Source organism: Mytilus edulis, chromosome 1 (genome assembly GCF_963676685.1).
Source record: "Mytilus edulis chromosome 1, xbMytEdul2.2, whole genome shotgun sequence".
NCBI lineage: Eukaryota > Metazoa > Mollusca > Bivalvia > Mytilida > Mytilidae > Mytilus > Mytilus edulis.
Genome location: NC_092344.1, coordinates 117,830,220 through 117,856,239, shown reverse-complemented (window position 1 = coordinate 117,856,239; position 26,020 = coordinate 117,830,220). Strand labels below are relative to the sequence as shown.

Below are 26,020 nucleotides of genomic sequence, written 5' to 3'. Positions count from 1 at the left end.
ACTGATGAGTATGATGTAGACAAAATCATAAGACTAGTATCGCTGATGATTTTTATTACCTTCTATTTAATGGATACTAGTACCATTTAAATCTTTCAACTGAATTTTAAATAGATTATATAACTTAATTCGAACATAAATATCACACTTTGATGTTGTGTTTCTAGAACAGACGTTTTTGACAAGGTACAATGATGGACTATGTCACAGAAATTGGTAAAAGCTATCATACAACTTTGGCATGTTGATCCTTGACTGAAAATCGTAAAATTCAATAATGCATTTATTACTTTAATTTATTTACTAATTCATAGTTTACTTAAACAATACCCTGCTTTTATCGAATCTAACCTAACTAATTTTTTTCATAAATGAATTGTGTATCGTTTGAAGCTAGAAGCGTACGATATCCTTAGGAAGATGCGTTTTATACTGAATAGGTTCACTTTAGAAAAATGTATTTTTCATATATTCGACCAATATTAGAGTACGGGGATGTCATTTGGGATAATCAAACACAATACTTGATTAATAAAGTGGAAAATGTTCAAATTGAAGCTATGAAAATTGTAACAGGTGGGAATAAATTAACTTCGATACAGATGCTTTATGAGGAAACGGGTTGGGAAACACTTTCGGAAAGAAGGGACATGCATTAATATAATAAATCTGACCAGTCCACAATTACTGTGCTACCTATTTTTTTTTATCATTTTTCATTTTTTTTTACCTTTTTTAAAAGCGTAAATTAATTTTATAAATAAATCTTTATTTTTTCCACATTTGCTCCAATTCGGAATCTTCTTTAACACGGTTTTGTATTGTAGGTCTAAGAAAATAAATGGTAGTAAGAACCAACACTGTAAATGCTAGCATAGCCAGTAAAATCTGATCGGCACGAGGTTTGTGATTAGTCAGTAACCGAGTGTGATAGCTGATGTCTATCATAGCTGCATTAAATTGTTCAAAAGTAACAAGCGAAACCATAATGTGGAATATCTGATGTCCTTGTCCAATGAAATCAAATTTTCCAGGATAGAATTTCTCGGGTATGTGACTAGAAAAAAAGAAAACAGATACAAGCAAGTAAACAAACATACGGATGTGATGATTCGGGAATGATATTGCATTATTAATTAAACTGTCATAATATCTAGCATATACTACAGAGGAAACTAACACAAATTGAAATCCGAATGAGCATATGCTCCATAACTTTCGCTGAAATGGATACGGTCGTCTGTAGTGAAGTTTGGAAACGGTACAGCAGAGGAATCCAAACCAGCTCATTACTACCACCACAGGAAGGAAACAGTTTTCCAACATTGCGTAGTATTTCTCATGACAACTACAGTAGTATACGAGTATGCAAGCACCTAACGCATAGTATCCTATCCCCATGTAGTCAAGAGTATAACATGTATAGTGATATATAGGAGATTTGGAGTGTAAGGTGTGCGCAAGGACGCTGAACAATGTGTACATGATAGAACCAAATGCAAAGCATAACAACACAGAAACATATGTTGCGTCTTCTAAATTGTTGATGCAGATATACGTTTTCAAAAATACGAAACAAAATGGCACTAGATGAGTCCAAATATTAACGGTTTCATTATGAAATTGAAATATGCTCTTGAGATAGTAAATGACCGTCTGGTATTCCAACCGATATCCATATAGGACTCCCGGTTCGACGTACGTTAACGACACTTTATCCACAGTCACTGTTGGTATGTGAATCAAAACTAACATTCCTTTAAAGAGCCTTAGTATTTCACAGTAAGCCATGATTTTCCTGTAAATATTAAATATATACATTAATACATTTTTTTCACGAATAACGCTTAAATTGCTTACAGAAATTACAAGAATAATTCAAAATTGCAAACTAGGGAAGAAAAGAGAACGTTTGATAAATCTTAAAGTAAAAAAAGTTGTGCAGTCATCCTTTTTTATAGAGTATCTTTAAGTTAAAGTTGCCAAGTGTATATGTTACAGTGATTTTGTATAATCAGGGATTATGTAGAATCCCTGATTTTTCAGGGAATATGTAGAATCACTGAAATCGTTAGTAATTATATATAATCCCTGAAAATGACCAGGGATTTTACATAATCACTGAACATTTTAATAACTATTCTACATATTCCCTAATATTATTTCAGGGATTATCAATAATTTAAGGATCCTTTGTTTGTTAAAAAATAAACAATATAGACAAATTATCATTTTTTTCTTTCATATTCCTTGCCAGATGAAATAATTCTGCTTTTAAACACAGAGGATAATCTTAAAGATATAACCAACTCAGGGTTTCAAGATAAAGTTGAAGACGTCAAAAATAATAACAATCAACATTCCTTTTATAGCGATAACTTTACATGTACTGTTTGTTGCTTAAAAGCCAGCGTCAAATTGATATTCATGTTCTATTTGTAAATCCAGAGCTTGTTATTTGTGGTAAAGAAGATTATGGAACATTTGTTTTGTGTTTTTTGTCGGTTTGTTTGGTCAAATGAACAAGAAAATTTAAACTTAGAGAACTTATGCATCTAAATGTCATGACGATGATAAAATAGGCAGAACTAAAAGATGGTTTTACTGAACACTTTATTTTTCTTTAAAAAAAAATATGATTCGATATGTAAGGAAAAGGTTTTTTTAAATATTGATATTGTGATAGAAACAGATGTGAAGCATATTATTTTAATATATATGTTACATACAGTGTGCCTAACATTTTAAAAAAAAATAGGGTTATCATTTTGATATATTGTGCTTAACATTTTTTTTTTAAATGGGGTTATCATTTTGATATATTGTGCTTAACATTTTTTTTAAAAATGGGGTTATCATTTTGATATATTGTGTCTATCATTTAAAAAAAAAATGGGGTTATCATTTTGATATATTGTGCTTAACATTTTACAATTTATGTTTATAATGATGTTTTAATATGATTTTATAGAATACATTATTTGACTTAATTCATTTTCTTTATAAATAATAAAATTTCTTCATTTCAGTTATTATGTATAATCCCTAACGTTTTTTCTAGTGATTATACATAATCCCTGAAAAATTTAGTGATTATATATAATCCCTAAACAAGCCAGTGATTCTACATAATCCCTGAAATTTTCAGGGATTCTACATAATCACTGATTATACAAATTCACTGTAACATATATACGTAGAAATTACCGACCGAATTTTTTTATTTATTCAAACAGCATTATCGATATATATCTAAATATGAAATTTATAAGTGATTTTGTTGTATCTATTCCCTTGGTTTTAATGAAAGGGCTTCAAATTTATGGCTTACTAAAATGTTGGGGCAGTTAATTTTCGTCGAACTTGTTCATAAATGAATGATCGAAAAAGTGTGAATTCATTGACATGAAGTGGTATGCTGATCTTTTCAGTAGAGTACACCGTTAAATTGGTGTCCTACTGACATATACACCACATCTCCATTAAACTTTTTTTCTAAATAGATAAAATCATTTCAAATCACTTAAAATTTTTGGATAAAATAACAAACAGTGAACAGTACGAATTTTACTGCACTAGATGATTTAGACAAATAATGTTCCTTTAGAGATTCCAAAATATTTATATGCTAATATCCAAAATCGTATAAGACGTTGCACTGCCAATTTAACCGAAAATGATGAACAGTAGAATTAAAAAGCATTTATTTATTATGAGTACATACTAGCATTCAAGAACGTGAAATTTGAATCAAAACATATGTTTTATTATTATTTTACCGTAATCGTGTTTTCTCTTCAAAGTCAAGTTTGATTCCCTCACTGGATCATCGCTGTCCGGTAGCTGTTTGTTTCAGATCGTTGTTTGTGTACCATTCGTTTATTTTCATTAATATTTTAAAGTTGTATTCTTGGATTCACACAGTAATAAGTTACACTTTGTCAATGGAGCAAGAAAAGGTCGCTGAATCGGAATAAACAAACTATATGTTTTACTAATCGCTGAATCGTATCAAATAAACTATATGTTTACAACATATATATGTTATGGTTTGTATGTAGTATTTCCTTTTAATATTTGAATAAGACAGGAAGGAAATATGGCAAGATATAGATACTAAGTCTTGTCTTATTAATTACAAAATATCGTTGTGGTTTCCCCCTAAACAATCTGTGTAATAGGATTACAAATTAACACTCGTAAACACAAATCTCGCATACATACAATTATACAAATATTTGTTCATTCAACAACGACTTTGAAATTAAGAAATGATAGAATATAAATTATTTTTTGGATTGGCAACGTTGAAAGCCTTCCATGCAATTTGCTTTTAGAATTTTCAAATGTGAAATAACCATAGGGATGTCAGATATGAGAAGAATCACAATTAAAGTGGCCAAAATGACGGCAGCCACAGATCCTATGCCACGTGAGCTTGGTCTGGGATCGGCGGCAGAAATCTTTGTATTTTTATAACTAGAAAGCGTTGTTTTATCTATGGATAACTCTTTCACTAGTTGATCGACCTTTTCCTGGAGTGTTTCATTGGATTGTTTTGGAGTCTTGTCACAGTTACATTCACAGTCTATCAAAAGAAAATACATGTTAATGACTAGTAGTATTTTTAACATAATATTTTTATGTTATTTGAAATACTTTTAATTTTATTAGACACCAAACTTACGGTTCTATGTGAATTAACGTAAAGCACAATATTCCTTTTTTTCACTGTAATGAACTGCTAATTTGTCTTATTGTCTTTTTTTTTTTTATTGAATTTTGCCTTCTTACAAATTGTAGAAAATCTTTGATTTAAACTCAAACTACATAAATTCAGTTTTAAAGTTAGCTAGAGATTTGAGTAACTTGTTGTAATTCTGTTCTGATTGTTCGTGCTTATTGTTTTATTTTAAGTTTTTTTTTTTTATCTTTTTCTTAAAGGTTATCAATCTAATACCGTAGTACAATAATTAAATATTGTTATATAGGTCCTGACATCGATTATATTTTTGAAAATTTTCTAACAAAGTCCTATTTTGTTTAGTTATTACACAGTTGTTTCTAAACTATATGTATTGCTTTGATGAAAGAATGGAGAATGGAAACGACGAATGTTTCAAATAATCCGTGACTAGATCAAAGAGCAGAAAAAAGCACAAAGCTACCAATGGTAGTTGTATATGTATATTCGAAGAAATTAAATTTTCTTTAATGAAGAATGAGCATCAAAATTAAATAAAAGTTATTTATTTATTTTTGTTTCTTGTTTGAAATTATAATGCCAATTATCCAAAATGGCATAAAACAAATATTCTAAATCATTTGAAGATTAACATTCTTGTCAAAATCATTGAGTTTTAGATGTTTCGTAAAAATGATCTGACAGTGTCTTCAATTAAAATACAAAATAATTTGGCTACTAAAAAGAAATCTTACAGTGTTAGAAGATAACAATATAATTATTAAAATTATGGTCAGAAAAATATCAGACTAGCTACAAAATTATATGATGCTTTGATTTCTTATATTGTGATATTGTGCGTCTCATGTTAGATTAACATTAAACACCACCACATTCTCAATGTGGCTTTCATAAGTCTGTGTATTTGTTTTTCGTAAATTGTATTGCTATAAAATTAGGCCGATAGTTTTTCATTTGAGTTGCATCACATTTTTCTCCTTGAGGTATTTTGTAGATGAACATACAATATTGGCTTTTCCTTGATGTTGAAGGCCGTACTGAGTGAGACATAAATGCTTAAATTTTCTTCATTTCAACCCTGGTGGATAATTGTCACATTTGCAATCATACCAGATATCCTTATTTTTATAGTTTGTATCTGTATTGTTGTTATCAATTGCTATATTGTTATTACTAATTGCTGTATTGCTGTTATTATTTCCTGTTCCATAGAAACATCCAATAGTATCTAGGAGACCATTTCCAATTTTCGTCAAAGGGCATGCCTATTAAGAAAAATACAGTTATCTAGTCTTGTTCTATTCATTGATTAGTTACACGTGATGAATAAATGATAGATGATGTTATATATAGAACGTTTAGTAAAAAATAACAGTGTTAAGAAACACATACAAAAGAACAGTTTAATTCTCATAAAGCAAATACTATTATTCCAACAGATTAAATGAATATGAAGCATACCCTACTCCTTTAATGCTATCATGATTATCATTAAGTATTTACCAAAGTGTTAATCTTTATTGCTGCAATATGTGAAGCGACCAGTAAGGCATCCCTGTAAAACAAAATATTCCGTGTTCGAGTTATGCTTGTAAAGTTGTCGTCGATTGGTTTTTGAGGTGTTTCAGTGAGCTGTTTATTAGACGGCACTAAAGAAAATGAAATATCTCCACCAAATGATCTACAAATGAGCACCACGAGAATAGTTAAGTTTGATCTGATTTCTTGTTCTACTGGAACCAAGTCCAAGTAATCCGCGCGGGTGACATGGTAGTTAGATATATCTCCGTTTGCATCCTCGATTTCGATCTGATTATCGGTCTCTGAACTTACTACTCTATAAAAACAATCCAGATCCTTCATATCGGAAACATCTCTCAAGACATACTTATAGTCCCAGGCATTCAAAGGAATAAGTTGTTCGTAAAATACAGAAGTTGTGGAATAACCTCCGCAATATAACTGAAAAGGTTTGTTGCCTTTAATATACATCCCAGTTACATCAATTGTTGATGATTCTAACGTGAGTGTCTCATATTCGTTCAGATATATTTTTTGTTCAGATCCTACAATATTTCCATCATAGTAAACTGCCCCGAATCCAGGCTTAGGAAACACATGTATTTCAGTATTTGTGTAGACAGATACAATATAACAGGAACTCCATTGACTATTGTTTATGTCTGTATAATTTAGATATGATACCACCATATATTCATATCCTAGAATATTTATGGGAAGTGCTAAATATCCAAACATCCCGTCTTGAAAATATCCAATAACATAAACAGATATAAGAAAGTTTGACTCAATTCTTAACAGCTTACTAGAAACACTACTTATAACGTCAACAATGTACGACGGCTCTGTGTTATTACAAAGGATGGACTGATTGGTAATTTCATCATAATATATGGAAATATTTGTCAAATCTATACATGATAAGAACAATCTTAGGGTTGCATTTGCTGGTTGTAGTACAATAAACTCTACTCCGTAACTGTCGGTTGTATTATCTGTTCAAAATAAATAAAATTGTTGTTTACACCATCAAAGGTACTGCGATGAAACGCATGACTTACATTCTCATTTGAAAGTGATAAACTAAATACATGTACAAGCGAACATATAAAAAAAACCTATGGCAATTTATTTCACGCAAATGACGGCTTTTCTCTTAGGGTTATCAATTAATAACTTACATACTGCATAACACGAACTTAATATTATCTGATACATATAAACTTCTTAGTGTATTCAATTGTTTGACAAAAGTCCTCTTTGTCTTTAAGGTTTTGTACTGTGGGTTTCTATCATAAATCATAGTTTTTCCTGGCCTCACACCGGTCTTTGTTTTTTTACTTTTTTGATTGTTCTAGTCAACCATAATACATGGCATGTTTTAAATTTGTCAAATACCAATAAACAAGGATTGCATATAAAAAAATATCTGTCTTATATAAAACGAATTTTCTTTAAAATACATAACGGATTCCTAGATTTACCTAATTCATATTCTTAATTTCAATTTAAAAATAGTAATATAACATAAAGAACGAACTCCGAGGAAAATTCAAATCGGAAAGTCCATTATCAAATGTCACAATAAAAGGTCAAACACGTCAAACTAATAAATAACAACAGTCATATTTCTGACTTGGTACAGGCAATTTCTTATGTAGAAAATGGTAGATTAAATCTGGTTTTATAGCTAGCGAAACCTCTCACTTGTATTTTAGTCGCATAAAATTCCATTATATTGACACCAATGTGTGAACAAAACAAACAGACAAAATAGGTAGAAATGTAAAACAATAATAATAATAGGGGTACAGCAGTCAACATTGTGTAATATTTTTTTTTTTTTAATTATTTCTTTATTGCGCTTATCTTTGTTGTTATGACAAATTACACGACCTACAGCAGTTAGCCGAGTATCCCTGTGAATTAATCACTGGATAACCAGGGAATTTATTCAGTGAATTCATATTTATAGATAGTTTGTTAGTTTTACAATTCATTGTTATTACATGTATACATTTTGCAAACTATATTGTCTCATGATTACGGAAAGTGTACAGTTTTGTCCGGTTCTTTTTCTAAAGATTAAAACTTTATGATCATTGACTTAACCTTATTGTTGAAAAGCGTTATAATCTTTATCATTATAAAACATTTTTTTCAAAATATGACTACAAAGAAAAACAAAAAAGGATATAGAACATTATCAAAAATACATAAGACATAGTTAAAACAATTTTACCATAGCACAATAACAGAATGAAGATATTGGTCAATAACGCTTCATATAGAGTTACAAAGAAAAATACTCAACTCTTTAGCGTTAGCATACACTATCATTGATATGGTAATATTGATAGATTAACTTTTTCAAAACTTTGAATAATAATGAAACTCATCATAGATACCAGGATTGAAATTTTGTATTTGCGCCAGACGCGTGTGTTGTCTACAAAAGGCCCATCAGTGACACTCGAATAAAAGAAGTTTTGAAAACAGTAAATTTATAATTATTTTCGACCATATCAATGATAATTTAGTGCCTACTACTGGACTGGTAATGAATTGATTGAAAAATGAGGATTTTTTACTCAATGAATAGATTATCTTAGCTTTATTTGGCAAAATCCTTCGGAAGTTTTGGTTCTCAATTCTCTTCAATTTTGTAGAGTCTTTTTTAGACGAACAACGCGACCGATGTATACAATTTCAATCCTGATATCCAAGATAATATATATCTATGTATACGTAGTTTATTCAATTGGTTGTTTGTAAAAAGTCTTCATTGTATGAGGTACTGTTTCTTGGTCAGTTCTTAGTATTCCTGGTCTCACAGCGCAAATATTATTTATTGCTATGTTTTATCATAAGACTTGGGACGTTTTGTATTAGACAAATACCATTAACAAAGATGGTCGCTTATAAAAAAAAAGATATAGGGCTTATATTAAATGACTTGTTCTCAATGCTTTTACTTTTTACTTTTTTTCTAATTCCCAAATTCACCTAGTTGATATCATGAGTTGTAAATTTTTTCCTTAAAAACAGTATTAGACATTGGCTATAAACGCTTCAAAAGAGTAAAAAAGACCGTAATTAAAACGAAGACTAGGTTTTTTTTCGAAGCAATACACCAACGGTTTATCGGACGTGTGCCTATGCATAATTAAAATAAAACTAAAAAAGAAAAAAATAATAAAATCGTTTCTCTTTTTAACTAATGTGTCTTTCAAAAACCTTTTGTAGTATTTTATAATTCTCTCCTTTTAGAGTTCATGCGATTCCCTCATTTTTAGTTTTTAACCATCGATTTGTATCTTTACTTAATGGATTATGAGATTTAAAGATCGGTTAACTAGATATGCCTTAAATGATTGAAGACTATTAGTTATATGACAGAGGACATCGTGCTTTACATTTGGATCAGTATTGACGACCCCATCACGTCTCCAAAAAACAGACCACCAAACATCCGAGGAATCTGGACTATAATATAGAGATTGCTAGGGATGATATAGTTTAGACCGTATTTAGAGCCTCAGGATATTGATTGTATAACCTACTCTATTAGTATAATTTAGATTAGTATGATAGATACTGCTTGTGATTCTAAAACCTGCTCCACAATAGCCATTTAAAAGTTTTTAAAAGGCTGTTAGTCATAAAAAAAATTGGGTTATTATATCCATGTAAGGTATAATATAGTCTCACTCTAACTTACCAATTGAATCAGTATTTTAGAGAATTTTTTCTGATGCATAATCCATACTTAACACATGAATAAGGTTTATAAAGGCTGTTATAATGAACAAAATTTACTTTACTTTTTTACTATTTGAACCAGTCTTGTATAGGTTTGCCTACTATAAACTTACCTTCTGGGTCAATACATGTAGTAGCCTGCATGCTGGGGAAAATATTTCATAATTACGAATTGGATTAGTATTTTAGAGACGGCTAGGGATACAACATATACTAACAATTTGAATCAGTTATATACCATCAGTTCGGTATATTACAGTTTACCCCATACTTACCATTTGGATCAGTATTATAGAGACTGCTTGGAATACTATAATCTTCTTCTATGATAACCTATTAAAATAACAGTAAAAGTCTAATTGATTTTATATATTATAGAAAGGGATAATTAAGGTTCAATAGCTTCTTTTGTATGCAGCTCTTTTGTAAGAAGGAAATAATGTTTAGAAACGGAAGCTCTGTAAAATCCTATCATCTTTGAGACAGACATTCTATATAAAGGCTTTTCTGGATATTTGCTTCATACAAATTGAAAGTGCGCGGCATGGATTAATCTCTTTAGTCTTAAGTCGTAAATTTCTCAACTGATCCTCGTAATTTCTTTTTATGTAAGTTATGTTATCGCTATTTTATGCGTTTTTCCTTTGGTCTGTAAGTGCGATAATTTTTCATATCATGCTACTCGCTAGAGATGGAAAACTATCGCTAGAAACTAAGGAGGCACGTGGCGTTGCTAATGGAATTGACATTACATTGACAACGTCGTCATAGGTAAAATAGCGATACACAGATTATCATTGGTCATCTCAACTCGATTGCTTTTCTCGCTTTCGCTGTACCGGCTCAAGCGAGAGAAAAAAATCTCGTTGAGACTATCAAAGATAATGTATAAATATAGAACAGATTACTATAATACAGAAGAAAGGATAGTAGGAATCACGAGAAATACCACACTGAACAACAGATCTACCACCTCATACTGACTTCTCGGAAAAAACAAACAAAGAAAAACAACAACGATAAGTACAGATAGTCTGATTTGCTATAGGCACAACTTTTTGTGAATTGTATGTGCGCCAAAGAATTATAATTGTGTTTTCCTTTATTTTATAAGAATAAAATCTATTAATAACTTATAATGCTGTAATATGATTTTGATTTTGTAAACCGGTAAACAAAATATAATGGTATATTGTTAATCTATTGTGCAAATTTAATTGTAGTAGTATAATGATATGGTGTTCTTTCTCCTACAAAGTAATAAGTAATTAAAGTTATTGATAAACAATGATTATCGTTTTTCTCATGATCCTGGCTCTTGTGGAACAGGTTTATCATTTGCGTCATGTTCCTGGATTTAGGGATCCTAACGCTTTCATACAGGTTGTCGGTTTTTACAATTTTCTACCCACACATTAGTGTTTTTGAACAGCGGTATACTAATGTTGCCTTTATTTATCAAAACCCCTAATATATCAAACAGAATGTCATCTATAGTGAGTCATAGATACTGTAATCCAACTTATTTTCGCGGATAATTTATTTTTTTGTTTATCACTTTCTAGTCCACTTTGCGGCGAAGTCATTTCCCGACTTGATGAAGTTAGAAAAATAAAGATCCAAGTTTGAAATATTCGCGACGATTTATATTCGCGTTATTTTTCTACACGCGGAAGTCGGGAAAATAAATCGCTAACAAAATTAAATTGGTTTCCAGTACTTGATTAATTTTGTTTATTAGTTGTTACTGGCTTGAAATATTGAGTAATGTATGAATAACCTATCACGTCTGGTCCATGTTTTTGTTAGTTGTTTTTCTGCTTGTATCGATCGGATGAGTTCAACACATTTTTAGTATGTTTTTATGTTGTATTGTTACACCTCGGTTCCAGGTTAAGGAAGGGTTGGTGTCTTCAAGCATGTTTAACCACGATTTGTCTGTCAAAAGTCGGAAGCATGCATTTTAGTGGTTGTAATTGTTTGATGTCTTTCATATTATTTTTTCGTAATTTGTTTCGTTATGATTAAGGCCGATATTTTTTTCTCAATTGAATTGTTTTTATATCGTGGTCTTTTTAGCCGACTCTATGTTATGGGTTTTTCGCATTGTTAAAGGCTGATCGATTGCCTTACATTTATCACATCTACTTCATTTAAACACCAGTGGATAGTTGTCCCATTGTCATTCATACCAAATCTCCTTATTTTCTAAAACACTAGATGTACGAAGCAAATAAGCAAATACCCACATGAACTCTTTGTCCCATGGTCTGTAGTAAGTAACTGTCGCCGTCAAAAATCAGCGAATATCCATATGTTTTTCCAAGTGTGTGAATCTGGCATTTTTTATTATCTCCATATAGCTCAGAAACTATGTATGTTATTCCATCAATAGATAATTGTGTGTCATTTCTGGTTAAACCGTTTGTTTGGTTTGTCAACTCCGTGCAATTAAATTCAACACTACCAGTGCCATTTTGAAACATGTAATATAGGTAAACAGAACCATTAGTAGAGTCAAGACATGTATAAGTGTTGTTCATGGGAGGATACATGTTAATTATCAATTCATCATCTGTATTGTTAACATTACCAGAGTGAAGAACCAGTAATGGATAAGAACCTTTCACATGTAACGTGGTGCCTTGGTCAAAACGAGTAAAGATGACACTGCCAGCGTAAGGCACATTTACAGTAGCATGCCCTGACACTTTCACAAAAGTATTTTTAGTTGAGGTTATTATCATCACTTCTTCGTCTATAACTGCATTGTTCATCGATAAAACACTGTATTCCTTGTCCCATGATTCCATTGGCGCGAGCGGTAATATAGTAGTATAATTATAATTATGATAAATGACAGAAAATACGCTTACTGGTACGTCGCTCTCTATATGGGCCCCTGTAAGATCACAATTGCATGAAAACTCTACAGTTGGTGATGACGTATTGAGTACCGAATAAACACTGGCGGATAATATTTCATCTCCCTCCATTGTTCTATTGTGAGTAAAAGAATTATTTGTAAAGGTTACAGTTATATGAGCTTCATCTTGGACTTGACCAATAATAAAACTGCATCGAAAACCATCGTACGGGCAAACTACATAATAAGTTACTCCAAGCTGGTCTTTTCGGCGTGCTTGATATCTTGAACTCTGTGGTGGGGACACAAAGAACTGAATATTGACGGTCATGCATGCCTCTATATACCCTGAGGTAACATTGCTGGGAAAGTTAACTGAAGTGCGGCAGCAGGTTTCATTTTGGATGCATAATTGTATCTCTTCAACTGGTGAGTTGTTGAAGCTTATGTTTAGACTAGTTATTTCTGAGTTAACTGTTAAATCATAGCTTCCCTGATTTAAGGTTGAGTCTAAAAGAGGTCGATATATGTAGTAACATGACGTGGAATAGTAACCTGTAATATAATTGTTTTTTGTTAATAAGGTGGATCACACTAAAAGTGAAAACACGGTTCTGTCATGTGTTTTATGGGCGGTTATTTGTCTGCTGGTATTTTGTTGTATTAAGTCATGTTGTTATCTGTTATTCTTCAACTTGTATATTTTTGTAGAATCTTTTTTTTCTTTTTTAACTAAGTCACCTGTATCTGCCTATTTTCCAGGCGTTACATTCCCTGGTGAATTCAATACGACCACAGTGTTTCGTAAATTAGCAAATCTTGCCAAGAATGTCTTGCATTGGGCTTCTTTAAAGAATGATTTCAACGATTTACAAATCATTTTAAAGATTTCATTTGATTTTTGAGCATTTTTAAGATTCAGTTTGAATGCACAAAGTAAATAAGAAAATGATTATTGGAAACTATTTCAATATTACAAGAAGTGTTATAAACACTGTTAAACTGCATGACCAATGTTAATCAGTATTTAGCCTTTTCTGAAAAAAAGCAAAACAAAACAAATATAATAGGAAGGGCATTGACGACTGGACACTTAGACACAGCAGGATATAAATATAATAGGAAGGGCATTGACGACTGAACACTTAGACACAGCAGGATAAATATAATAGGAAGAGCATTGACGACTGGACACTTAGACACAGCAGGATAAATATAATAGGAAGGGCATTGACGACTGGACACTTAGACACAGCAGGATAAATATAACAGGAAGGACATTGACGACTGAACACTTAAACACAGCAGGATAAATATAATAGGAAGGGCATTGACGACTGGACACTTAGCAGGATATAAATGTCTCTTTGGTATCTTTCGTCTCTTATTTACTAAATGTAGTTAATGGAATGAATGTTGGTAATAATTGTCTAATATTTAGTGTCAAGTTCGTATTGACTTCTTTTCTCTGAATTTTATGATTGTATTAATACAATGTACACACTCAAGTAGGTGGCTCAAATTTACATTAATCTACAGCAAAAAAGTATAAAAAGCGTGTTTTTTTCTAAACCTTTCATCAAAACATCAATTCGATAAAGTATCAAACCTTTAGCAGGAAAAATTAACGCCAATATCCATACAATATACGAGGTTTCCATTATCTGAAAAGTAAAATGGACAGATATCATGAACAGGAAATCAAACTAACGTTTATTGACACGTTTTTCAAAACATCAATTTCCATCTTGTTTAGATCATGAATCGGAGAATGGTGGATTCAATATGTCATTCATTGTGTCGATAGATCGTTAACTTCATGAAATTAACCCTTCTGGCTTAAGTAATGTTTATTTTGAAACCAAATATAGAAACAATGTTAAGCTATCGTTTACACTATTCCTATTAACATGTTAATTACATAACCTTGCACTGTGTAACACTGATCATACTGTTCATACATTTTTATATAATAGTAAATGATCTTACATCTTCAAACAATTCGTTTCCGGAGATACTGCCATCGAAGAAAGCAAAATCATTTTATTACACTAATTTATCTATAGGCCTTCAAACAGTTCTGTTAAACTAGAAAAATCAATCTAACACATTTTTCTTGGAAAACGTTTTTTTTTTAATTTGAAAGTTCCCTCTTACATGCATACCATCTGGCACAGAATTTTTACGCACTTTTCTATAAATTTAGCATTTTTCTCCATCCAGAAAAAAATCGTAATACCGAACGCAGGCAAGAATTTCCGAATTTACAGTAATCTTAAAAGTCTATGACAAACTAAACTATTTGTATCCATCTGATGAGTTAAGCCTTTTTCAACTGATATGTATAGTTCGTTCTTATGTTGTACTGTAAAACCGCTGTCCTAGGTTAGATTGAGGGTTTGTATCTCACTAACATGTTTTACTATTTTATGTTTGTGTCTGTCTCAAGTAAGGAGCCTGTTATTCAGTTGTTGTCGTTTGTTGCTGTGCTACATATTTGTTTTTCTTTTATTTATTATTACATGGATTAGGGCGTTAGTTTTCTCGTTTGAAGTGTTTTACATTTGTAATTTCGGGGCCTTTTATAGCTGATTATACGATATGGGATTTGATCATTGTTAAAAGCCGTACAGGGACCAAACGACAAATTTATATTGACTGAGTAACACAACCCAAATCAAATACTGGGAGTGATATCAGGTACTCTGGAAGGGTAAGCATGTCCTGCTCCACATGTGACCCTGTCGTGTAAGTACAATATCTGTGATAATTCTAATTCGGTGACGTCACATAATATTTCATATCATATAATCATTTTTGATATTAGACCGTCCATACAAGCTTTCAATGTAAATTTTAGCATATTTTACATCAAAAGGGCTTTGTAAGATCAGTAGCCTAAGAAGTAATTTGAATTCAATAAAAAGTTGGGTTAAAGATAAAATTCTTTAAATTGTTGGTGTTAATGCATGTCAACTGCACATGCGTGGTTCGACTTTTAATGTAACAACAATAAAATATTTAAAAAAAAAAAAAAAAAGTATCATTAAATATTATGAAACGAGTTTCTTGAAATTTTAATGTTATCGAAATTATTGAACTAATTATACTATACACTAAACTTAATCTTTCATATACGTTTTTTTTCTATAATTATTACACATCTACAACGTATTATCAACAAATAATATTTCATTCAATTGTTGTTGATCGCAAGCAAATTTGATTTCGAGTTTATCGCCGAAGTTTACCGGATCGTGATATTTTTAAAATTAAAACAGAGCACGTGGAAAGCGCAACATATGTATAAGTGAATTGAAAGAGCCACGACATTTGATTTCATATTTTCCATGTCTTCCAATTTGGTAATAAAGCTATTCCTTGACAATTGTTTAATGAATTTTTGTAAACAATTTGTTTCTTTAGAATCCATTTTTTTTATTCTTTCATCACGGTTTTATCCCTCGCACTTGCGCTGTGTTGTGGACGAAGCTATAACGAAATGTCTAGTAGTTAAGGGCATACGATACTTAATAGTTATCCCACAAGGACGCGGTGTGTCAGTGTTAGATCACCCCGATGGCCGGATATTAGTAGATATCAAATAATTTCAACTCGCCCCACTTGCCAATCGGCCCACACTATATCGCCACTTTATAAAAAAAATCGCCCCACTCTTGTTTACCGACTCGCCCCACTTTTGAAAAAGTGTAAAATCAAATTGAACAATCAGTCTGAAAACTCACTTATTCATGTTATTAACGAAAACGGTTTAAACCCCACTGAATAAAGGTTTGACAACTCGCCCCACTTATTAAAAAAAGCTTGCTTCCTTTAAGTATGTCAAATTACTTTTAATTCGCATCCAGTCGTCCTGGTGTAGTGGTATGTGTCGTGACTTGATATGCTTAAGGTCTTGAGCTCGAATCCCAGCATATACACTGGATTTTTTCTACGTGAATTTTGATAGATAGTCTTTTCCGTATAATTAATTATAAGTTTTATAGTGGATTTGACATTCCCGCCTAAATGTTACAGAACAAAGGAAAGCATGCATAACAAAGAAACTCAAACTGGGGTGATCTGGTAGGGGTGATCCGGTTTAGATCACCCCTGTTAGAAAAAAGGAGCTGGGATGTAAAGTTTTGATCCTGTATTTACAGTTTGATGAAAATTTCCATAAAGGCTATTTTTTGCCTGATTAAAACAAATATGTTATAAAAAATATACCTTCATGTGCTACTTTTTGAGTTAAATGAGGTCGAAATTTTGTATATTTGCTCAAAATTCGGATTTCTGGCAGTATTTTCTCTTTCGAAAAAAAAAACCATAACTTTTTTGTTTTACGATAAACAAAAATTATTTTTTGTTAAATAATTTGTAATTTCTGTATTTTATAAGTATCCTAAAAACTTAAACAATTTCCATTCAGAAATAACGCATATTTATCTAATGGTCATGAATTGAGAAAAAAACGAAATTTTTTGCTGTATATTTATCAACATTAAAAAAATTGCACTATTTACAGTTTTATAAAATTTGGTTCACATAATCTCCCTGCAAAATGAAACAAAATGTCGTTTTAAAAAATAGCGGTCCATGCACTCGTTTTCAAATTAAATTAGTTTGAATGATAAAAATCAGTCGAAAAATGCATCTTTTCCCGATATGTTACAGTTTGACGTCGTGAAAATAACATTTTACGTTAGCAACGTCATTACCTCCCCTGTAACTGTATCGTATACCCTTAAAGTGACTGCACTCGTGGAAAATATCGACGAATAAGGGTCTGGGAAACCAATAATTTAATATCGGTACATTTATGAAGATTTTGATAACATAAAGGATTTTTTCAAAAAAAAGTTCACGTTCACTTTTTTTTAGAGTAAAACGTAGCCATTCAATTATATAAAACATGTTCAATTTTTTTTTATTTTGAAGTTTCAGATTATGACTTAAAAACACAAAACATGAAAAACATCACTAAATTCTCTTCTCAAAATGACATTTTCTATTTCATAAAACTTTCGACTTTATTAAAAGAAAAAATTGAATGATGCCAAATACTGATTCTGATATAGTTTTCTTGAAACAAAATTGATGGTTTCACTTAATATATATTATAATAGTTTAACCTGGATATCAAGTGCCTATTATGACTAAATAACGGATGCAGCCATATTTTTAGAATGTTAAAAGCTTGTTAATAATGGTTCAATATCAGAAACAAAAGCGACCAAACTGAATGTGATATGTATTTTAGTAATTTGAATTTTGATTTGAACTCAATTTGGTTTAATTTAGAAATAGGCATAACTGGTGTTAAATAACAGAAGCAGATGTCGGAACAAACAGATATTTATTACAGTCATGTTTAGTTGGAAAATCTCCTGTGAAACTTTTGAAAGGTTGGTAGTTCTGTCACCCTGCTACATTAACTTAAAAGAGGGACGAAAGATACCCGTAGGCGTCCTTCAGCTGGCCCCTTAAAAAATGTATACTAGTAGAGTGATTATAGACGTCATACTTAACTCCGAATTATACACAAGAAACTAAAATTAAAAATCATACAAGACTAACAAAGGCCAAAGGCTCCTGACTTGGGACAGGCGCAAAATTGTGGCAGGGTTAAACATGTTTATGAGATCTCAACCCTCCCCCTATACCTCTAGCCAATGTAGAAAAGTAAACGCATAACAATACGTACATTAAAATTCAGTTCAAGAGAAGTCTGAGTACGATGTCAGAAGATGTATCAAAAGAAAATAAATAAAATGACAATAATACATAATAACAACAGACTACTATCAGTTAACTGACATGCCAGCTCCAGACCTCAATTAAACTGATCGAAAAATTATGTCTTGATCATATGAATATCAGGCACAATCCGTCCCGTTAGGGGTTTAGTATCATACTATCATAAAATATTTATATGAAGAACAAAACCCGTGTCATGAAAACATGTTTGTTTTTCGTTCATTTTTTGTTACATAAATTAGGCCGTTAGTTTTCTCGTTTGAATTGTTTTACATTTTCTTTTCGGGGCCTTTTATAGCTGACTATGCGGTATGAGCTTTGATCATTGTTGATGGTCGTACGGTGACCTATAGTTGGTAATTTCTGTGTAATTTTGGTCTCTTGTGGGGAGCTGTCTCATTTGCAATTATACTACATATTCTTTTTTTTTATATACACATTAATTTGGAGGTACACGGAACTAACTGTGCACCTCTCCTTGTCGATCTTTTTTTACTTTCATATGAGTGGAGTTCTTTCAAGTACTTATCAAAGAAGTCAGATAACTTAATTCCACATTCATATAAATTGTTGGTGCTCTTTCCATTAACAACGTAACCAGTGTTTGAGCAGAAAGTTGATGTACCAGGGGTATATCAAGGAACGTCTCGTCCTTTTTCTAAAAGTCTTCGGAAAATACCAAGATATTTTCATAAATATACCGTATTTTAATAACGAGTTAAAGTGTTCTTTTATTAGTCTTTGTAAATCATTACTATGCCTATTTTGACTAGTTTTTGCTAATGTGCTTTTATTTGTTGACATATTTATGGTTTTTATAGTGATTAAAATTATAACACAATGCTGACTGCTGCATCTCTTGTTTTTACATGTTTGTCTGTTGTTGTTTTTTCACACATCGTTGTCAATAAAATGAAATTTTCTGTGACTGTCGTACAAGTACGAGTTTTAGCTAGCCAGAAAACCAGGTTAAATCTATCATTTTCTACATAAGAAAATACCTTCACAAAATTTTTAATACGACAGTTGTTTTCAACTCGTTTGATGTGTTTGAGCTTTTGATTTTGCAATTAGATAACGGAGTCTGTTTTAAATTGTCCTCGGATTTTTTTTTTTGATTTTTTTTCTCACTGTTTCAAAGATACCGCTTACTATCAGTCCCTGAGGGCATCTGACATGATTAATAACAAACCTTAAAAAAATATCTGTTTTTTGAATTTCTAAGTTATAAAGAAAGTACTCTAGGCAAAGTTAACCTTAGATATATTTTGCTATTTCTTTCATGACCTTTTTGGAAATATAATAGCTTGAACTGGTTTGGTTCTTATACATCCTTGGTTTTCAAATATTCGGCTGTGTGCGTTTCTAATAAAAGTTAATTCGGGAAAGCGCTTTGGACGCATGAAATCTGTAAATTGACGTTTTCATTTTTTCTTCGAATTAGATCTTTGATTTTGAATTAAGCATTTAACTATTTTCAGTAATTACCAAACATAACAAAAAATGCTAATAACATAAGAAGAAATTCCGATAATTCATACCAGTTCATAAGAATAAATAACTGTTCATGATGAAAACATTTTTATGCATGGAATTCACGCCGTTAAAAAATGCGAAGTATTGAAATGATCTGTTTCAGTTGAATGCCGTCACCCCAAGTTAAACTATTAAAACCAACACTCTCTTGATTTATCTGCATTTATAAGTCCTTGATTAGTTTGAATCCATATACTTTTTTATTTCGTGTGGGGTTGAGATAATTGCATTTAACAGTTATCAATAATCACCACTGGTGCACTTCCATTTCACTAGTCTATCTCACGTTTATAGTCTGTTATCCTTATTGAATTTTGGTTTAGTGACTTGAAAAGTTTTCAGTTGACTAACATATCTGACTTAAATCAAATTTGTATATCATTGCACCGACCCAAAGAATTTTTATGGTTGTCAACCATTCAGTTGATTAAACGCTGTAAAATGATTTCTTCTATGTTAATCCTCTGTATATGTGTTTTAAGATTGTTTTGAATTCCTTTTTGTTGTAATTTTAGTCCACTGCTCTCCAACAAATGCAATTTTCTCCCTTTACACTACTTACGAAAAATCAATACTCAAAATGAGCACGTGGTGCTTAAAATAATTATGGGTATGTTGTAATTATGGTTAGCTCAGTTTAGAGTCGGGTTAATGATTTTTAATTAATTGTGAAAAAACCACCTTTTACAGTTTTTTCAGAAACTATCACACCGCTTGAAACGAAGTGAGCACACGGTTTACGAGATAAGAATTACAATTTCTAATCACATTGCAATTCATTCTTCTATTGAATATAATTTAAAAATTCTGTATAAGGTTAAAGCACACTAAAAAGACTATGTCACAGATTTTGGTTATCGTTTGAAAACTAATTTGGCACTTCCAACTATAACGGATAATCGAAAAAAAAAATCGTTTAACTGATATGCATTTGTATTACAAGAAAACCCTTTAAAAGCACGACACATATGTTTTTAGTTATATTCTATATTACTATGAGCTACATTAAACATTTATAATTTGAAGTAGAACCCGAATTGAATCAATCCTGTTTAGACCAAACATTTATGAAAGTGATGACATACAAAATTAAAATAGGATGTTAATGAAATAGTACCCCGATGTTTGGGGTTTTAAAACATTCTTTTATAGTCTTTATGGTGTATGTAACAATATGAACAACTGACTTTTTCTCTAGAAAAAAGATTCCAATGATGAATTTGACAAATTTTCAGAAATATATAGGTTGTTTTTATCCCTTTACTCTTAAACTATGTTACCCGCCATAAAAGGGTCGTGAATAGCTATCTTAAATAAGACACAATTCTGCAATTCTTAAATAAGATGAATACAATCAAGAATATATATAATATTCAGTAATAACTCCTTTTTTTAAAAGACGACAATATTTGAATTTTGTATGCAAGATATATTCGTTTGATGTTTTCAGATTTTGATTTTGCCATTTGATTAGGGACTTTCCAGTTTTAATTTTCATTGGAGTATTGTTTTTTTTTTCTTATTTTACTTCTTCCATATCAAATAAATATAGGCAACAGTAGTATATAAACTCATCATAGATACAAGGATTAAATTCCCCCTGTTCAATAGTTATCAATCAATTTAGGGAAAACAAATGCAAAATCGGGGGAAACGCACCAACTTTATGAGTATATCAACGGAATAACAAAAACACCGAACAGTCATAAATACAAACGGCAAAATAGAATGAAATTCAAAACAGTGTGGCTGTGGCCATTGATTGACACATTAAATTCATCCATTGACTGGGACAATTTACGTGAACGTTTGTCTGTAACGACCACTGTTCACGACGTACCTATGATAGACGTTTAAACTGTGGGGTTACCAAAGGTTTCTTAACGCCTTTAATTATAAAATAATTCGAAAAAATAATCAGGAATAACCTTTATGTTTTGATTTATATAATTGATATAAATCAAAACATCGTGTTATTTCTGATTAACTTTTCGAATTACTTTATTAAGGTGTTTAGAACCTTTGGTGACCCCATAGTTTAAGTGTCTTTAAAAAGTACATAGTGAGCAGTGGTCGTTACATACAAACGTTCACCTAAATTGTCCCAGTCAATGGATGAATTTAATGTGTCAATCAATGGCCACAGCCACACTGTTTTGAATTTCATTCTACATAGAAACGAACTATTTGATAACAAATTTCCTTAAAGTCCTTGGATGGTGTAAACTTCCCACTAACACCATACACCATTACACCATACACCATACACCTTGTACCATTACACCATGCACGTTACACCTTTGTACCATACACCTTACACCATGCACCATTCCCTATTCTATCTTCACGATCCGAAATTACCCACAATGCATTTAAATTTCAAATATTAAGATGATTATTATTGTTTATGTTTACAATTCGAAAAAATAAAATAAAAAGAACTTCGTTTTCAACCAATGAAATGTCGTACACCATCATTCACACCATTCCCGATCGCACGTTACATAATCACGCCATTCCTCAAACACCATTACACCATTCCCCTTACACCATACACCATAGCACCATACACCTTACACCATTACACCATATGCCATACACCATAACACCATACACGTTTTTTACACGAAGTTTACACCATTCAAGGGCTGTATCCTAACTTTGTTAAGAAAATTTAACGAAGAAATGGGTGTTGCATGGCTACCAAAACCTTCTGCTTATATGGCAATATAATATAACATTACTTGACAAGAATACAGTACAAATAAACGAAAAAACAATCAGGACAGAGACATACTTCAATAAATAATAAAATTTTACATTACAACATGTAAACCACATAATAACGACGGACACCTTCCACACACAGTACACCACAATAGAAATATGAACTGTGAGTCAACGCCATAAAAAGTGACGTCAAAGGTTAATTACCAAAAAACAGAATTTAAAATTGGGATTTATTTCGTTATGGTGTTATGTATTTTCTCACCATGAAAAGAACTATGTTACTTATGCTGTATATATTTATATATTTTTTTATAACAATGTCGGCTTTTCTTGTAAATGAAAAATGTGCAATAAAAAATAAATGTGCATAAAGTTGCTTAAAACGCTTAAAACGAAACAAGCAAGTCTCGTACCTCAGGCTCAATAATTATTTTACATGTGTGATGCAATTTGGTAAGATTTGACAAATCAAACGAAGTCTAAATCTTTCTTAAACACTTAAGTAAAGAAAATATAGATCAGTCATTTGAAATAAGTAACTATTCAATATAAAACCCTTCACTCTTCATTAATTTTGTTCAAAACGTTGGAACATTATGATGAATAGAGGTAAAATATTTAAGAAAAAGGAGACATAAACAGAATAAACAGATTAGCCTAACCGTCTTAATTTAATTTGCCTGAGGCTATTGCAATCTTGCTTCCAAGATATTACATACCTTTCAAGAATGGAAAAACAAATGAGTGTTAACAATAGTTTTGCTGTTGTTTTCATATATGTTTGCAGGTACTGTACTATGACGATAAAATAATGTCATCAACTGTTTCAATATCTAGTTATGTTTTTATCGTATTGCTTACTTATTTGAATCAACAAAACTAAGCCTGTGTTCATTCCTGTTAACAAGATATTTAACATTCATTCTAAGGAACAGCTTACAGTAATTTAAAGGTAAGTTTTTTTTAAGAATAATGAAATGAAAATATGATAATTATCAGAACTTATATCCTATACGCGGATATAAATTCCCTACATCACATGGTACATACATATCATAGTATGTTGAAAAGCACCTAAAGTTTTTTTCTTTCCTATGAAGAAGTCAAATAAATCTGGACAACATCTTGTTCTTCCATTCTTTTGTATTTAAAAATTCTTATTTGAATTATGTTGACTAGCTCAATTCTTTAATTCCTCTTTTCATTTTAAATACTGGACTGATTCTGAAATTGTTGGAGACGGAAGTTTCAATTGTTTTTAAAATTACTACTGCCAAAAAACTTATGATGCATTTCAGCGTCAACAGACATAATAGTTATAGGAAGATGTGATATGAGTGTCAATGAGACAACTCTCCATCCAAATAACAATCTATAAAAGTTAACCATTATAGGCCAATGTACGGCCTTCAACACTGAGACTTGGCTCACACCGAACAACAATCTATGAAGGGCCCAAAAATAATTAATGTTAAACCATTCAAACGGGAAAACCAACGGTCTAATCTATATAAAAACGAGAAACGAGAAACACGTGTAAATTACATAAACAAACGACAACTTTTGGAAGGCTTAACCCACCAAACACGTAAATTAACACACTATGAACGAATACATTTTATCTGCTATACCTGAATGCAAATACATAGTAAATAAAGTTATCAGGGACAAACATTCACGGTCTAAAGCAAACAAACAAGTCCAAACAAAGCCATGGCAAGACAAGTATATTTCGACGAGGCTTTCAAAAGTTTTGTCGGTCAATTACTCAATATTTTTGGGTTTATATCTTTATGTTTTTTTATATACAATTATGGGAGTAAAATCTTTTCTTCTTATTATTTTCTTTTCTTCAAATTTAATATTTTCAATCTAGATTATTTTCAGGGTCAGGTTTCATCATATACAATTATGAGACTAAAACCGTTTCTCTTTCAGTATTTTTTTTTTATCAAATTTTATTCATTTTCAATCTTAATTTGTACTTTATTATCTATTTTTTTGGAATAATTGTTAAACATATATTATAATTATAAATACGCCATATATAATGTTAATATTTATGCGTAATTCTCTCTTAGAAATACTAACTAGTTAGAAACATATTGTATTCATTATTTCATTTCATTTAGATATGTAGTTGGAAAAGATATTTAACAAAATCACCTTTATCTAAATATATAAATAAAATTGTCGTACCTGTTTCATCAACATCCGATTGCTGAATGGTTATGCACAGAGCTACGTTATCGGCGTTTAAGTGTTTCAATTAAGGAAGCAAACATTTTTACTGAGCAGAGATATACACGCACCATTGTATTTTTCAATTATCTTACGCGCTCAAATTTGATTAAAACCCTGCTTAATAGTCAATTACTATTTTCGGTTTGATGTTGGGCAATGATTTTCTATCGTGGAGATTTATTTTCAATCTATAATGCTGTTAATGTATTGTTTGCCGTTCATTTAGAATTTTAAAAATTACGTCAAACTTTCAACTGCTGAAAGCACGTTTTGTTTGAAAACGTAAAGGGAATTTTGCATACTAACATGAGTACCTGTATTTCATTTATAAAATCCATTGTTATAAATTGTTATCTTAAATTGGAATACAGAACAATTGATTTCAACTATATATTGTTTGCAGATAATTCATGATTTATTTTTATTTGATTGACTACAGAATTTAAGTTGAAAAACAATTTTGATATCAAATATAGTACTTTGTCAGACTCCATTCTGTAGTTTGAAGATTAGACTATTGTTGATTTTTCTAAATGTGGGTTTATTTTTTTTTTTGTGACGGATGAAGAATCAGGAAGCGGAGTTCGTCGAGCTGTACTGCTGAAACTTTGTAGTGTGTACAAACCACTAAAATTGTGCGTTTGTTGTTTTTACCTTCAAGTTAAAAATTCAATGATAAGTGTTTAGAGTCATAGAAATCGACATAGCTTAAACAACCGTCCGACTATGAGGAAGACATAAAATTGAACTGTGACGTCCTAGGTAATTTAAACTGATTGCTGAGTACGAATCTTGCATAATTTCATTTAAAAACTCTTGTTTGCATAATAGTCAACAGTCAGTCTTATGAGGACAAAGGATCATCATGTAAATAAACGATGCTGTTCACAAAACAT

At 31.1% G+C, this 26,020-nt stretch overlaps 1 protein-coding gene across 1 annotated transcript; it reads right to left on the bottom strand.

The window, feature by feature from the left end:
• Nucleotides 1–39: 39 nt before the first annotated feature.
• LOC139502465 (uncharacterized) lies at nt 40–25,197 on the bottom strand. The gene is made up of 8 exons (XM_071291946.1): nt 25,080–25,197; nt 14,464–14,518; nt 12,238–13,409; nt 10,264–10,321; nt 6,209–7,221; nt 5,880–5,970; nt 3,780–4,588; nt 40–1,798 (listed from the first exon to the last, which is right to left on the bottom strand). The coding sequence occupies exons 1-7, from the start codon at nt 25,092–25,094 to the stop codon at nt 4,287–4,289; spliced, it is 2,706 nt and encodes a 901-aa protein (XP_071148047.1). The 5' UTR covers nt 25,095–25,197; the 3' UTR covers nt 40–1,798; nt 3,780–4,286.
• Nucleotides 25,198–26,020: the final 823 nt, after the last annotated feature.

Coding starts and splice junctions, on each gene's coding strand:
- LOC139502465 (XM_071291946.1), bottom strand. Junction 10,322..12,237: donor CCATGGGACAAAGAGTTCAT/GTGGGTATTTGC, acceptor TTATTTTAATAG/GTTATCATAGAAGAAGATTA. Junction 7,222..10,263: donor CTATAATACTGATCCAAATG/GTAAGTATGGGG, acceptor TATTTTGAACAG/ATAATACAACCGACAGTTAC.